This window comes from Elephantulus edwardii, unplaced genomic scaffold (genome assembly GCF_000299155.1).
Source record: "Elephantulus edwardii isolate Elephantulus edwardi_28Jun2011 unplaced genomic scaffold, EleEdw1.0 scaffold00044, whole genome shotgun sequence".
In the NCBI taxonomy this organism is placed as follows: domain Eukaryota; kingdom Metazoa; phylum Chordata; class Mammalia; order Macroscelidea; family Macroscelididae; genus Elephantulus; species Elephantulus edwardii.
The window spans coordinates 13,152,767-13,170,281 of NW_006399794.1; the positions used below are offsets into that span (position 1 = coordinate 13,152,767).

Genomic DNA, 17,515 nt, shown 5'->3' on the forward strand with positions numbered 1-17,515 from the left:
GTTTTAAAATTCACATGAATTCTTTAGCTTTAAGAGAGTAGAAGCTACATTATTTCAGTTATTTAATTATTTGTACTATAATTTTTTTACTTCGAGCCTTCTTGCTCTCTGATTGTAAAACAATATTAACCTTTTTTGTCCTTACAGGGAAAAATTTGTAATTTAAATATCAGGTAGTTACTTTGAATGCTAACTCATAAAGGATTTTACTTTGCATATTGTCTCTGTTTGATCAAGTTATAAAGATTCCTCCCCTCCCTTTTGTTGCCACACTCCTTCAAAGAAGAGTCTTTGATACAGGCTTTCTTTATAAAGCATCTTCTACCTCTCAGCTGCTAAATGCTGGAATTTGGGGATTTTTTTTGTAATGTAATTCCTATGCCTGCTGAAATGTGCAATTTTTATGATTTCTAAATTAGTATGTTAGGATGTGTGTGCTAGAAAATACATATGTAAGTTCATGCCTGTACTCACAGGGTTAGGGAAAGGTATGGCTAAAATGATAGAAAATATGTTAACTTTTATGTATATAATCTTTGTAGCATTCTAGAATAGTTCTTAAAATTGTCTTCTAGCTGAAGAAACAGTGAATGGACTTGATGTTTTGTTTATTTTCTATCTGTTCATTTTGGATCAGTCATATGAATTGTATGATTCTCTCCCAAAGTATATTTTGATGTTAACATTTATGTATTTTTAAGAGAGTCAGATAGCCTATTTTCCATTAATAAAAGTAAAGTTTAAGACTCTAAAGATGCAGCTGAAAAAAAATGATATTTCCTTTGTGGGCAAATAGCACAGATTTTTGTAATGTTGACTATTAGTGGTTATTACTCTTATTTTCATCAATAAAATGTAAATAAGAGATAAGCCTAAATCCTGCTAATGACACTTCATTAGGTAATAAGCTCTTTGAAAAACCAACCTTCCCCCAAAACATAAATCTGTCAATGATACGGTTATAGCAAAAAGAGGTTTTTTTTTAAAAAAGAAGGGAGACCTGATAGAATTCCAAATCAGCAAGTAGAATACAGTGAAAAGGGATCTTTATAAGCATATTTCCATTGATTGAGGAAATATTTTTACTGTTTGCATGGAGCAAATAAATATAAGTGAGTAGAGATGTTTAGATATTTAAGACTTAAATTTTATTTCCTTATTTATAAAGATCCATTCATTATTTTAGAAGAATCTCTGATGACCTAGTGAATAGGACACTGTTGCTGCTACTTCATAGGCATGTAGTTCATATCCACCAGCTGCTCCTTGGGAGAAAGATAGGCAGTCTCCTCCCATAGTATTTACAGCCACTGAAAACCTGCTGGAGGGTCAATTATGAGTCAGTAGCAGTGACGTGAGTTTTATTTTGTTACAGCAGTAAGAACTCTTCTATAATCCTGCACATTCACCTAGGTTGGACAGTTCGGATAATTTCTGACTTGTGCGTGGCAACCTAGTGGGTGTCAGAATACTCAGTAGAGTTTTCAATGGCTGATTTTTTGGGGACTGGACAGTTTTTATGAGGTACCTCTATGTTTCTGCAAATCTCCAGTCATTTGTTACAGCAGCTGAGTGTGTTAATGGTTCTCATCACCCAACGACTCCTGTTAGTGTCAAAGAGCCTAAATTTTGTTAAGCAGAGGAAAATTCTTGAGCCATCTGAATTAACCAATAATGATAATTGTCTTCGTACTGCCTTGGACAAAGGTTAATTAAATGTTACAGTGTTCTGCAACCTCCTGAACCATTACGTTATTATGTTCCATGGAGCTGGAACCAGACCATAGCTGACCCTACAGCTAGTGGATATAAACCTTTGAGATTGAAGTGCAGATTTTTACCATATTCCTGTTAAACCTCAAATTCTTTTACCATTCTTTTGTAAGTCTGTCTTCAGATTTTTACAAAGATTTGCATTTTTCTTTACTTTTCCATTATGTTGAATTTCTTTTGCAGCACTGAAAATGTTGACATTTGCTCAAATAAATTTAGGGACTTCCAGAAATATTATTCTTTAATTAAAATAATGGTTCAAATTATCCATTAGAGCTCCTGCTCCCAGTTGTTTGAATGAGAATACCTTTGTCATCTTAATTTTTATTCCATAGATCAGACATGATTTTCAAGTATGTTTATATTTTAAATCCTTTTCCTCTTATGGTTGAGATTTACAGCCCACTTGAGAAAATGTTTGCTAAAAAAACCTTGGTCTTTGGCATTCTGGTAGAAATACATAGTTTTTTACCCAAGTTTTATACTGAAGTTGAAGCATGTGGTCATTACTGGCAAAGCAAGATTCTTAAATTGTTCAGAAACATAATACATTCATCTAAGATAAATACAAAGAGGACCAAAATGATTCGGATTTTAAAAAACAAAAATTATTAGGATTTACAAAAAAAAAAAAAATCTCAATTCGCTTGGGGTGTACTTTGATTCATAATAAAATAAAATCACAACTCTCTAAATTGATCATTCTTATTTGTGTTTTTGAATTTTACATCTATAATGTATAATCTACATAAACTTCCTTATATGTACACAGACTTCTTTGTTTCAGATGATACTGAATGGCAGATTAATTTCCTTCATGTAAGGGGCGCTCTGGTGGCCTAGTGGCAAGGAGCTGCAACTACAATCCCAGAGTCGCACGGTTCGAATCCACCAGATGCTCTGCCGCGGAAGGAGGGACAATCTCCTCCTGTACCAGTCAGATCTGATTTGTCGGTACACTCACACAAAAATAATAAAATTTAAAAAAAAAAAAAAAAAAAACTTTAAAAAAAAATTTCCTTCATGTACCAAATTAAAAAATCTTTTTACAAGTTAATTTTAAAAACAGATATAAAGTTTAATTCTTTTACTAAGACTCTTGCTTCCTATAGAAATGTCCCTGAATACACATGTGGAAAACATACACAGTTGACTCCCATGAGCTTGTCAAACTGTAAAATAGAATTTATCTCAAGAAAAACTAACTGATAGGACCAAATTTCAAAGAAGGAACGCATTCTTAGCACTTAAATGTAGGTTGTTTGCAGACAGGCAATAGCAATGTTTATATGGATCAAATGGACTGATAATGTGAATTAACTTTCTTTTAGATTTTTGACTGGTTGTTCACTTTTTGCTTAGTAAGAGTATCTTGATTTACCTCTTTTACATACTAATTGAGTAGCCTTGCGGGGGCGTAGTTAGGGATTTAGCAGTCTTGTTTTGTATTGAAAGATTTTTTTTTTTAAAGATTTTTTTGTGTGTGTGTTAATTGTTGTTCAGTATAGTTGAGTCGGCACTGACCCATAGCTGATCCTCCTGGAGGATTATCCATCCTTCTCTGGCAGAGTAGTTGGTGGATTTGAACCATGTGCCTTTGAGATTGCATGGCAGTTTTTTACCACTTGGACACCAGAGTGCCCTGTTGTGTGTATTAAACATTGGAATATACTCAGGTCTTTTAAGGTTTCTGTAATGATTCTTTTAGTGAGCTTCACACCCTTCATACATACTCTTGATATATCTTGACAGTCTTGATATATCTCTCTTAGTTATTTGTAAGGCAGCTATGCTAGTACTTAACCTTGTGGCATACGTAAGTGTTGGACCACTAAAAAAAACAGTCAGCAGCTTCACTTGGAGAAAGATGGACAGTCTTATCCCATTAAGATTAACAACCTTGGAAACGCAGTGGAGAGTCACCATACGTTAGAATCAACTAAAAGACGCTGAGTTTTTAAATTTGATACTTATACAGTAGTAATTAGGGTGCAATTCAATCTTTAAGAATGGAAATTTAGTGTAGGAAAAGAGAGAGTTTAATATAGGAAAGCCTATTGGCTTTCTCCCAGTACTGGACTTTTCTAGAGACTTCTCAGAAGACATTTTCTCCCTGTACACCACCACCTACACCCTGGCAGTGCTTTTTGGAAGGAACATCATTTTTATTAGTCCATTTACTTTTCAGAATTTTTTTTTTTTAAGAACTACATAGAACTTTTTTAGGGGGTTTGGGGTAGGAATGGGGGAATGTTTGTTGCAATTACATATACTTGAATGGAGTTTTTATGTAAGAATTCTAGGAATGTGTCAGGTCCTCATAATTTCATGATTTCCCTTGTGCACTTACCAGATGATAACTGATAGTTCTGGCATCTGTACATGAGAGTGGAGCAAATGAAACCTGAATTCTTAGCATTCTTATGCATATTCTTAGTACCTTAAGTCTCTATGGCAATTTTGCCTAAATCTGTTGTCGGCAAGCATCTCATATTTATTACTATTACTTTTTTCAGTAGTCTTCTAAGAAAGAGTTGTATTCTCTCTTCCTTTTCATTCTTTGTCCATTTACATATATTAATTACCTTCTCTATTATGTGTTTAATGTAGTTGAAATAAATGTTCAGTAACTCTGGAATTCAGCTGGAGTGTATATTGGTGTTAAATACCAAAAACGGGACTGTTTTTAAGCATTGGAGAATCTAGTGGGACAAATAGGTAGATACATAGGCAAGAAATTGCAGCATGTTGTGATGAAGCAAAAACTAAATCCACTGTGGTCTGAAACAGGGAACTAAATGCACTGTGGTCTGAAACAGGGAATAACCATGTCAAGGGTCAAAGTAAAGGAGCTGTCCTCCTGATGGTTGTTGGGATAGAGAATATCAGAGCTTTTCCCAAATATAGAATTGATTAAAGCCAGTATTAAGGAGTCTATGATGTGAATGTTTGAAAATGTTTCTCCACAATTCTTCTAATTGTAATGGGATTATCATTGCTAGAATTACTGCTACTATTTTGGTTTTTGCCTTCCCCCCTCTTCCAGGATTTTAAGATTTAGTTAGGGGAAATACAATGACATTGACTTTTGACCATTATCTAACCTACAACAATTTTAGTATTCTAGCCCTGGAAAATGCCCACAAAAATTGGCAGATCACAGTCCAACAGAATTTTTCTGTGATTTTAAAGGGCTGCATTTATTCCTAGTAACTAAGTATTTGTTAAAAGAATGCAGGGATAAAGCTGAAAATTTATATTCATTGTTGTTACTTTGTCCAAAGAAATCATGAAAACATTTAGTTTTTTCTTTTTTTTGGTGGTTACTTTTTATTCCTTTGATTTTCAATAAAATAAATACTTGTTACACAAAACACTTTTTTCTTTTCTTTTTTTTTAAACACTTTTTTCTTAACTGTTATCTAATATCCATTTGGAAGTTAATCTAAAATAAACTACTAAGGAAAGGGTTGTCAAAACTTGTGAAAGGATAAATATTTACGAATAATACAGTAGGAAATAAAGTAATAGATTTTTTTTTGGTATGAGAATCTGTCATAAATGTACTCAGTCATTTTCTTAGTATTTTCCAGAAATAAAAATGTTTCTTAAATTCACCGGTCATATATTAATTTAAGCCATTATTCATTTGTAATGAAACAGTTGTAGCATGTACTTGAAGCTTTTGCTTTTGTTTTTTATCCTGAGTTTGCCCAGATGTCCAGTTAAACTCATGGTTATGTTATTTATACAGATAACTGATCCCGTTAATTATTTTTTAACAAATTGGGGAGGAGGGAAAAAATTGGGGAGAGGAGAAAAAGTTTCTTTAAATTATGGCGAAAAAAGACATATATAACCAGCATTTGTCAGTTTAACCTTTTTTTACATTTTAAATATTTTTCATTTTTCTAAACAAAAATTCTGTATCCCTTAAGTAATTGTATCTCATCTTTCCTTTCCCCATCCTCTGGCAATTAGTAATAAAATCTACCCACCCCGGCCCCTCCTCCCCATTCTTTAGGGGAGTTTTGATGGGCTAGTGGTAAAAAGCTGCACTGCAATTCCAAAGGCATGCTGTTCTAATCCACCAGCTGCTCCCTGGGAAGATGGATGGTCAGTCTCCTGTGCGAATTACCACCTCAACAATAATACATTTCTGTATTAAATCTCCTTTTGTTTTTTAAGAGGGTTTTTACCTTTTCAAAATATAAACTGTTAATCATGGTTATTATTCAGGTGCTTAATAGATTGACTATAATTCTTAAATTTTTTATTAACATTTTTAATTGTGATTTTTAACGAAAGTTTGCCGAAAAGTTAGATTTTCATTCATTGTTGCATGCCTTCCCTTCCCCCTCTCCCGGTTCACTTTTTTTTTTTTTGACAGTTTTATAACTTTATTTGACAATCAGCTATTAGTTTTCATCCACATTGACGGTCTGTAGATTTTTGAAAGTGGTGACAGGTACATAGGTAACCAGTGTATGCTGCTTGTTTGGGGAATCTTCATCCTCATTACGTTTTCTGGACAACCGTACACGAATGCGGTATGGCACATTCCTTATTCCTTTGGCCCAGACAGCTTTGTTAAGCCTGGTGTCAGTGCGAACATCTGGTGTTCCCATCTCCTTCATGGCAAATTTCCGGATCTCCTGTAGCGCCCAAGGAGCACGCTTCTTAAATCCCACTCCATGGATGCACTTGTGAATGTTGATGGTGTACTCTCTGGTCACCACTTCGTTGATGGCAGAACGGCCTTTCTTCTTCTCACCACCCTTCTTTGCGGGGGCCATAGTGCCGGAACCAAGCTGGAAAGGACCCGGTTCACTTTTTAATATTCATTCATTATTCCTAATTCTTAAATCTTTTAAACATAGAAATTATTCCCAGAATAAAATTACTCCTAAAATCATAATTTTGTTTGTCTTTTTGGGAAATCCGGTATTTCTTAGATCTTATATGATACTACACAGGTAGAACCTGGCTAATCTTGGGGTTCAGTTAAAAATGTTAAATATATTAAAAAGAATTAAAAACATATTCCTGACCCTGAATTATCATTCACTAGAAATTTATTTCCTAATATATCCTTAAAGAAAATGTAGTTCGTGGAGGCTTGGGAGTCTTCAGCTTTCTTTTCCCAATGATATCTGGCTACAAAGTGTTATGAGGCAGGGAAATTATAAATCAGGAAATGGTAGTTTCTAGCTATCAGGTAAGGCAGTCTTTGTAGACTATTAGCCTTGGTATGGCTTGAGCAAGTATTCCTAAGATACTATTAGGAACAAAATAGAGTGTTTTTGCTTAAGTTTCTAGACACCAAACCATAATGCTTACAGAAGGAAGATCCCAGGATCCCTCATTTTGATCCTAAGTAGTTAAAAGGAGATTTTGAAGTGATTATTATGAAATCCTCTTTAGCAAATATGCTATGTTTTTTTTAATTGTGATTTTAATGAATGTTTACAGGAAGGTTGAGTTTTCATTTATCTCATGATGGAATGTAATTAATTACTATGTTATGAATTAACTAAATCTAATATAAAATTTTTCTATCTGATGTTGTTTAATACTCTTTCTTGATTTTTTGCTGTCTACAGAGCCAGAGCCCAGAGGTGGAACAGTTAGGGAGGGTTGTGGAACTGGACAGTGACATGGTAGATATCACCCAGGAGCCAGTTTTGGATTCCATGTTAGAAGAGAGCGTGCCTGAGGATCAGGAGCCTGTGTCAGCCTCAACACAAATTGCATCTTCATTGGGAATTAATCCACATGTTCTACAGGTGAAATCCTAACTTACCCTGTCAGGAAGCCAAACTAATATTTTATTACTCTCAAATAACATCAGCACATTTCCTTGACTGTCTGTTTAAGAGCACTGAGTGCACACAGAGCAGAACAACAGGAACACTGCCAACATTTGGGTCTTATTTTCCGATTTAGGAAGATCTAGCAGAAGAAAGTGACTGAGAATTAGACATCAGATGTTAATTGGAATTAGAATACCTAGAGTCTAATCATAATTTTATAACTTTGTTGGCTTTGTAATTTGGCACATTTAACATCTATGAGCACAAATTTTTTTTCTCCCTCTGTAAAAAAATTTATTTCACAGGGTGGTTTTGATACCCTGTAAATTATTTTGCAGAAGTTGGAAGGTAGAAATAGAGACAAACCAGGAGTTAGCAGGTTTTTCCTCAGTCTCCTCTTGCCCGTGCTTTTTGTTATATTGAGTTTAACCTATGGTTTATACTTGACTTTAAAGTTGCTCATTCAGGAAACCTGTAAACAGAGGCCATATGCCAGGCTTAGGAAAAACTGTATCATAGGAAGGTATGCTATGGCTTCTCCCCTTCATCAGTATTCTATACCTCTGTTATACAAACCTTGAGACAAAACAATTTCTTGGTTACCAGTTACCATAAACCATTTTTCTTTCATGGAATTGCCTATTTTAGATCATGAAGGCATCATTGCTTGCTGATGAAGAAGATACTGAGATGCCCCTGGATCATTGTTTCAACCGCCTTCCTTGTAAAGCAGATACTTCTCAAGAAATCTGTTCTCCAAGACTTCCTATTTCAGCATCCCACCCATCAAAGTCTCGTTCATTAGGTACTGTAAAAGAAAATGCTGTGGTATAGGAAAGATAAAGATTCATTTTCTTCTCAGTGGGATTCTCTGTTCTTTCCATAATGGCCATAACTATGGTGGCTGTTATGCTAGTGTTAGGTGATGTCAGGACTGTTCTGGCTCATAGCAACACCTCTGTACAACAGAATGAAATAAACCTAGTGAGTCCTATGCCATCCTAATTTTTTTAACTCTTTACCCAGCATGATAGGCACTGATGCTTCCTGAAAACATGACCAAAGTTTGAGATAAAGTTTGTCCTGTCAACCCCATGACACTCACACCCCCAACCGCCACCCTCGTCATTTCTAAGGGGAGTAGACATTGTACTAAATTTTATATTAAATTTGTACTAAATTAAATATTGTAATAAATATATTAGTAGCAGTCAGTTTTTAAGACCCATGATAACAAACTTTAAGCTGAAAATAGAAAAATTGTTTGAAGAGAAAACGAATTTGTATATATTTTGGTTCCTATTTTTGTTGCATATAAAGAAAGATGATAAGAACTTCTTGGTAAGATGGCTAACTAGTTCCTCTTCACAAAAGACACCAAAACCCAAACATAACAGATAAGGATGCTAATCCTAGAACTTAAAAAAGAAAGATAAAGAAATATTAAAATACTGACTACAGGAAAATCTGAAAGAAAGTACAGAATAAGAAGACAGTCTGAGCACAAAATCCTAAGTGGCACAGTAAGCCATTTTTAACAGCTGTCTGTGCAGTGTGAGAACCCAGGTTGGTGGTGCTATCTGAGGTCAGGGCAGTTACTTTCCCCTGCTGAGCCACCTGCAAGTGTCTGGCAACATTCTCCCATTCATACTGGGTTCACAAGTGGATCATTTTAACAAATAGAAAATTATTCTTTTAAAAAAGGAAAAAAAAATTATTCTTACAGTTGGGGAGGCTAAAAGTTAAATTTAGAGTTCCAGCTCTAAGGAGAGCCTCATTTGCTGCTTTGTCAGTTTTGGAAGAAAGTCATTGTTTCCTTTAGCATCTGTAGGCCAGGCATTCTCAGGAATCTCAGTGGGTTTTGTTCCCCTTTACTGGTGTTAAGCTTCTTTACACCAGGTCCAGCAAGACACACTTCATGCACTTTTTCCTTAGTGATCTGAAGTGTTATCTTTACACTCCTACCCCATCCCTTCCTCCTGAACTCACTCTCTTTCCCTTTTCTCTAGTAAATAAAAGACATTATCAACTACACCCCAGGGAGATCTCCCTAAGTTGGATTAGGGCTGTGATGCCCTTAAGAGTATTTTACAGCTCTTTGGTTTATCAGAAGGTGGGAGACCATTACATAACTTCTGTATTACATTATATATTTTGAGAGACACAGTTTAATCCATGATAGATACCATGTAAAAATCTTTTGGTAATTCTGTAGACAAGAACCATAAAATTTTAAGACAGGCCGTAGTAATAGCTATATTCAAAAAAGGTACATGAACAATCACAGGATCCCTCAGTCTCTTTAGTCTCATTCTGACAATTAGGATTATGTGAATTTGAGTTTTGATCATATCTTTATATTAAGAAAGGGTTACATTGAGGATCCTTACAAGGGCACCAATCACTGGTGTCAGTCAGGGTTTATCTCACAGTTTATCTTAGTTTTTTTTATTTTATTATTTTTGTGTGCGTGTACCGTCAAATCAGATCTGACTGGTACAGGAGGAGATTGTCTCTCCTTCCCCGGCAGAGCATCTGGTGGATTCGAACTGTGCACCTCTGGGATTGTAGTTGCAGCTTCTAGCCACTAGGCCACCAGAGCTCCCGTAGTTTTTTTTATTTAAACAAGTTACTTTTCTGAGTCAATTTTTTTCTTCTATAAAATGGAAATTATAAAGAGTTACTGAAGGATGGAACATACACGATCAATTTTGTACATAGTCTATTAACAGATTACGGTTAGCTAATTTTTCATACTAGTATTTGTTAACAATATTGAGTATTGTTGACATCATTATCAACATTTCTATCCTGATTTCCTGATTAAAAATGAAATTTGTGCCAATTCAGACTTAATCTACTTCTGATCATCCATATCTGATTAGTTTGCTAAGACTGTATAGTTTTATTCACTGCTTTTTGTAGTTGTTTAAGAAGCCATAGACCGCAGGGGGTTTTTTTGTTATTTTTTAAAATTTATTAATGTCAGTAAAAATCTACAGAGACTTTGGGTTTCCATTCATTCATTGTTGCACTTTTCTCCCCTCCCAACCCTCCCCCCTAGTGCACTACCCTCTTGGAAAAGTAAAAGACAAATTCTCTCATTGTTTTACAAACCCTCCCTCAGGTCTACTCCACTATGTAGCCTTTGCTCTAGACGCCTGTCATGACAAAAATACCTAATCACGTATCCCTTTTAAACAGTTTTCTCCCTCGTCTGTTTCAATGCAGTATATATTATTGAACCCATCTTTCTCAGTCTCTTCCCAACCCCAAGGTCAGTCCTGTTAAATAGCGGTGGCAACATGCAGTATATGTCCTTTAGTGACTGAGATACTTCACTCAGTATAATGTCCTCCAGAGTCACCCATTTTGAATAATATTGCATGAGTTCTTGTTTTTCAGTGCAGCATAGTATTCCATTGTGTGAATATACCACAGCTTCTCTATCCATTCGTTTGTAGATGGGCACTTAGGTTGTTTCCAACTCTTTGCTTTTGTGAACAAAGCTGTGTTAAACATGGGTGTGCATATATCTGCCTGGATGTCAGTAGACCACAGTTTCTAATAATCTTTATTTCTTTTTAATTTCAGTTGGTGGGTTACTACAATCAAAATTTTCAAGTGGAACTTTTCTTTCACCAAGTGCCTCTGTGCAAGAGTGTCATACTCCCAAAACACCATCTCTAATCAATATCCCATCTACATCACCTTGGTCTGTCCCTCCACCCTTGACCTCTGTGTTTACAGTGCCCAGTCCAGCCCCTGAAGTTATTCTGAAAACAGTGGGTACACGTCGACGGCCAGGCTTAGTCCCTCTTGAAAAATCTATCACTTTTGGCAAAGGGAAACTCTTGATGGACATGGCCCTGTTCATGGGACGCTCATTTCGTGTTGGTTGGGGCCCCAACTGGACTCTTGCTAATACAGGAGAACAACTGAGTGTCTCCCATGAACTGGAAAATCACCAGATTACTGATTCTATGGAATATGGTTTCCTGCCCAACCCAGTAGCTGTTAAATCGTGAGTCACTTTAATACTTTTTTGAGAAAAGTACCATGGTAGATGAGAAATATTTTTTGTTAGGAGAAAAAGAAGAACCTGAAATGTTGAGACAAAAGTAAAGACCCTGTGATGCTATCATTTCTTCCATTCCATACTCATCTAGTGGATAAACTTTAGTTGGAAGAGTAACAAACCCAAAATTAGTATAACATTCCTTAGGGTACTGACTTTTTCCTTTTATTAGATTTTCTTTTTTTTAGGTCTTTGTGATTTCTTCATATATAAATAAATAGGATTCTCAACTCAATGCGTTTTCTTAGACCTTAATAATCTGTTCATAAATATATATAACTGTTTCTGCATACTCTACATCACTAATAGTCACGTATGCGTGCTTACTGTATGGACACTATTTATCTGCCTTGTTATTGTACTATAGACTCAGAACTCACCAACAGCTGGCCCTCCAGTTGGTTTTTAGAGGCCATTAATCATACAGGAGGAAATCACCCGTCATTTTCCTGCTGAGTAGCTGGTGGCCTTGAACTACTTGCCTTGGGCATTTCAGCACAGCTTGCCACTAGGCCACCAGCCTTACAGATTATGTATCAGATTTTCTTGTAGTTCTCAACTAATATTTATATAACTTTTTAAAAAATATGCAATTTATATTTTACTGTTGACTTTTTATAATTATATCAACTCAACTTTTGTATATCTTTATTTCAGACTAATTATGACCAGTGTTTTTTCCTTCCATTTTAAAAATTGATTTAAAAAATAAAACCCCCCAAATACCTCCAGTTAGGAATAGAAAGCCCATACCTCGTAATTCTAAACTAAGCATAATGTCATTTATTTTTTCTGTGTCCCTCCCCCAATGTCATGATATTTTAAAAGTTGTTAATAGTAGTTTTAGAAACTGGATCAAGGTCAAACTGATTATTTATGCATCTTAATTTAGAATCACTTAGTATCTAAAGTTAGCCTTGTGGGTTTTGATACTTCAACCTCCACAATCTCTTGACATTCTAAAATAGGTTAAATTCAGTATGTTGTTAATATGTACCATCGATTCAGAACTGACCCACAATTGATCCTTCAGTGGGTTTGTAGAGGCAGTTATCACACTAGAAGGTATTGCCTATCTCTCCTGAGGAGCTGCTGGTAGATTGTAGCTCATTTCCTTACCACTAAGTCATCAGAGTTCTTTTAGATTAGTATGTTGTTATTATGTACCATAGCGTCAGGAAATGACCCATAGCTGACCCTTTGGCTGTTCAGAGATTCAGTGTAGTCTGTTCATAGTCATAAAAAGAAATAAAGGTGTATACCTTTCACACAAATAAAATATTAATTTAGAAAGAACGAAACAAAGGGAAATCTAGCTTCTGACTTGTCTTCATTTTCTGTTGTGCTCCTCATTTGCTCTTTCAGCCTAACTGAGTCTCCATTCAAGGTTAATTTGGAAAAACTCAGTTTGAGACAAAGGAAACTACATGAAGACCTGCAGTTATACCAGACACCTTTAGAACTCAAATTAAAACATAGCACCATCCATGTGGATGAACTCTGTCCTCTCATTGTGCCAAATCCGGGGGTTGCTGTCATTCATGACTACGCACATTGGGCTAAAGAAGCATTAGGAGACTCATTGGATGCACAGAGTGAGTATGCACTGTAATTGTAACCTTTAACGTTCCAGGCACAGGGATGGTACTGTGTGCGCATTGTCGTTAGATGCCGTCGAGTCGACTGTGAATGATAGAGATCCTGTGAACAAAAGATCGATACCTGGCCTTATCCTTCACCCAGCTTGATCTCTGCCGTTCTCAAGCTCTTTGTTAAAGTCACTGTTTTAATACATCTGGCATAAGGTATATGTAGTGCAGATTTTCTTACATCAGTGTAATAGATACGTCATTTTTGTTACTTTTCTATAGTTCAGGAATTTGCCCATGGCATCCTTCAGTGTTGCATGCAACTTGTTTCCTACTCCAGAGAACAAAAAATGGAAATATATTTTCCATTCTTAATTTTCTAAAAGACACTAATTCTTTCATACCGTGTTCAAGTCTATTTTATCTTTGTTGTTATGTGCCGTTGAGTCGCTTGCGACTCATAGCGACCCTATGTTACAACAGCCCTAAACTCTGCTCTGTCCTGTGCCATTTGCACTGTCTCTGACACTCCCATGCCGATTATCCCAGTCACTGAATCAGTCCACCTCACAGAGAGCCTTCCCCTCCTGCTCTGTCCCTCTACCCTCCCAAGCATGATGTCCTTCTCCAAGGACCGGTCTCTCCTCACAACATGTCCAAAGTATGTTAGACGGAGCCTCAGAATCCTTGCCTCCAAGGAGCCACCTGCTTTAACCCTTTCCAGGACAAATCTGTTTGTTTTCCTAGCAGTCCATGGTATTCTCAATACTCTTCTCCAGCACCACAGCTCAAAGGCATCAATTCTCCTTCTATCCTCCTTGGTCATTGTCCAACTCTCTGATGCATAACAAGTGATTGCGTAGACCATGGCCTGTATCAGACGCAACTTAGTCTCCAGAGAGACACCATTGCTCTTCAGTACTTTGGAGAGGTCCCTAACAGCAGACTTTCCCTTTTAATTTCCTGGCTGCTGGTGCCAAGACTGTTGACTATGGAGCCAAGCAAACTAAAGCTGTGTACAATCCCAATCTCTTCACCATCCATCCTGATGCTGCCAATTGGTCCAGTGGTGAGAATCTTTGTCGTCTTGACATTGAGCCTCAATCCATATTGGAGGCTGCAGTCCTTGACCCTCTGCAGCAGGTGCTTCAGGTCCTCTTCATTTTCAGCAAGCAGGGTGGTGTCATCTGCATAACGCAGATTGTTGCTAAATCATCCACCAATCTTGACCCCACATTTCTCCTCATAGAGCCCAGTCTCCCAGATAATCTGTTCTGCATATAGGTTGAAAAGGTATGGAGATAGGATGCATCCGTGGCGTACGCCCTTCACAATTTTGAACCATGCAGTGTTCCCTTGATCTGTTCTGACGACTGCCTCCTGGTCCAAGTATAGGTTTCACATTAGCACGATCAAGTATTCTGGGATTCCCATTCTTCTCAGAGTCAGCCATAGTTTGTTATGATCCACACAGTCAAATGCCTTTGCATAGTCAATGAAACACAGATATTCATCTGGTATTCCCTGCTTTCAGCTAAGATCCATCTAACATCAGCTACACTATCCCTAGTACCAACGACCCCTTCTAAACCCAGCCTGGACTTCTGGTAATTCTCTGCTGATGTGCTGTTCCAGTAGTTTTTGGATAATCTTCAGTAAAATCTTGCTTGCATGTGAAATCAGTGAGATTGTTCTGTATTTTATCTTAAGTGTTTGAAATTACTTTTCAGACCTTTTTAGTATTATAACTTTTTATAGATGTTGTGACCATAGCAAGCTAAACCAGGACTTTGATAAAGATACATTTCCTTTTCCTAATTTACAAATTTAATATTCTGAACTATATAAAGATCAACTTTAACCACATCAAAACCTGCAAAAATCAGAAAGAAAATGCTGAAGTAGAAACCTATCAGAAGGAAGATGAAAATATTTCACATAAAAATAGAGCATGATAGAAAAGTGGTAAGACAAATATTTTTAGACTCAGAAAAACCAGGCAGTCTGTTGTTCCCAGCTCTCACAGAAACTGCTCACATACTAAAAATGAATACTGTTCATTAAAGTATGAGTAATATTTGAAAATATTTCATACTACATGTTTGGGCTTAATTATATTCATTCCTGTGTGCTTGCTTCTCATCTTTTCAAATGTGTAAGTTATTTCTCCATATATTTGTAAGTGGCTTGAAGCAATAAATAGTATACCTTTTTTGTTTGTTTGTTGAGCGGGCAGTATGACATAGTGGTTGTATTCAGATTGCCTATATTGGAATCTTGTCTATAAGTGTGGGCAAATCATTTAATTTTGCATCTCAGTTTCATCATCTCTAAAACAAAGATTGTTAACTACTGCCTCCTTAAAGTTCTTTTGTGTAGAATGGAATTGTCTTACACTAAGGGCTTTGAGCAGTGTAGTTAGGCTCAATGCCTAACTAACTAACTAACTAACCCATTCCTTACCATAGGAGGTAGAGGGAGAGTTGCTATTGAGTCAGTTCTAACCCATGTTTCTCAGAGGAGTCTTATCCATAGGGTTTCAGTGACTATGATCTCTCAGAAACAGATCACCAAGTTTTGTTCTGATGTACTTCTGAGTGAGCTTGAGCCATTACATTTTAGGTTAGTAGATGACTACTTGTTTGTATCACTCTGATACCACCTTTACCCTATAGTAAGAGAAAAGTGGATAACCCTTTAGAAGTTTAGAGTAGGTTACATTTTTGGAGAAACATTTGTTTTCATAATGGGGTTGTTTAAAGAAGTACACAGTTAAGTTTGTTATGAAAGTACCACAGGATAACGTTTCTGGAGCTGATAAAGCTGGGTGAGCTGGTGACAGATGCAGGGAAATAAATTTGAGTGGTTGTTGGAGTTTTTCTTTATTAATTTTTGGTTTTTAAGCCACAGTCACTCAGGATTTATTGTAAAACTTTGTGTCATAGCATTATTTTCCTGTCCTGTCCTTAGTTGTTAAGCACTGGAGCCTGACTTGGACATTATGTGAAGCCCTCTGGGGCCACCTGAAGGAGCTTGAAAGCCAGCTGGATAAACCCAGTGAATACATTCAGGTTCTGGTACGTCGAAGAGCCTTTTCCCGCTGGCTCTCCCATACTGCTGCACCTCAAATTGAGGAAGAAGTCTCCTTAACCCAGAAAGACAATCCCATAGAGGCTGTTTTCAGCTACCTCACAGGCAAGAGGATCAGTGAAGCCTGCTGTCTGGCTCAGCAGTCAGGTAAGGTTTCTTACCCTCTGCACCCCTGCCTGCTTCCTATCTTATTTCAGCTACTCGTTAATTATAGATTTTCTTTTGTCTTCTAACCTGAAAACATTACACATAATCTCCCTGGAAGATTACTAATTTCTCCAAAGTAAAGGCCATGGGACTCTATTCTATAGTTTATTTCTCATTTTTGGATACAAATTTCCCATAATCTGAAAACTAGTATCTTGACAATGGTAAGGGGAAAAGTAGTTTATAAATGGTAAACCTAAGGACTTGGTAAAATGAGTGCAACACTATTTCCATTTTTCATTTCTAGCTTAGTATACCATGTTGGATCTGATTCAAAGTAGCCAAACCTAGTCCATCTCATCTTACTAATGCCTAGAATATAGGTATTCATGCATTCCATCTAATTTTTCACAACTTCTAGTTTTCCTACATTCATTCCTTGTCCCAGTTATTAAAGAATACTTGCCTCTATTTTTCCTCATTTTGATTGACTTCCAGCCTGGGTCTACCTCAGATACGAGAACTATCCGTGTTCTTCTGCTCTTTATAGGGTTTTCAGAGGCCTACTATTTAAGAAGTGAATGGCCAATGTCTGTTTTAATCTGGGAGTGCTACTAAAAACCTCTCCACCGTGGATGGCCCTTGTGGCATTTGACGGATTGGTTGCAAAGTTTTCAGCATGTCAGCAACCCACAAGTTACCTGAGTACAGTATACTGATAGGTCTTCTACTAACTAGAAGAATGAATTCCCCAAATACAGCAAACTTACAATTTAATGTTGTACTTCTAATAGCAAATCCGCCATACGAATACCATGTTACCAGATCCAGTTGAAGCCTGCATAGATGTGGCAGTATGTGCTCCTGGAAGGGTATTGAAGTGTTCCAACTCTGAGGATCAGTGGCTGGCACAATAGGGTAATGGCCCAGGTGTGGGCGTTGGAACACAGAAGAATTAAGCTGTTATTTCTGACTCATAACACAATAGATAAAGAATTGGCCTGTTTTATTTAGGTTAAACTGTT

General features: G+C 36.6%; 1 protein-coding gene across 1 annotated transcript in view; it reads left to right on the top strand.

Annotated features, from left to right (window-relative positions):
• The window catches only part of NUP98 (nucleoporin 98kDa), a 137,108-nt gene that overhangs the window by 104,301 nt on the left and 15,292 nt on the right, over positions 1 to 17,515 (top strand). The window contains exons 20-25 of the mRNA XM_006885718.1: positions 5,764 to 5,788; positions 7,375 to 7,559; positions 8,235 to 8,391; positions 11,181 to 11,610; positions 13,030 to 13,259; positions 16,224 to 16,490. Of these exons, the coding sequence (XP_006885780.1) occupies positions 5,764 to 5,788; positions 7,375 to 7,559; positions 8,235 to 8,391; positions 11,181 to 11,610; positions 13,030 to 13,259; positions 16,224 to 16,490 (1,294 nt within the window). The remainder of the gene's footprint in view (positions 1 to 5,763; positions 5,789 to 7,374; positions 7,560 to 8,234; positions 8,392 to 11,180; positions 11,611 to 13,029; positions 13,260 to 16,223; positions 16,491 to 17,515) is intronic.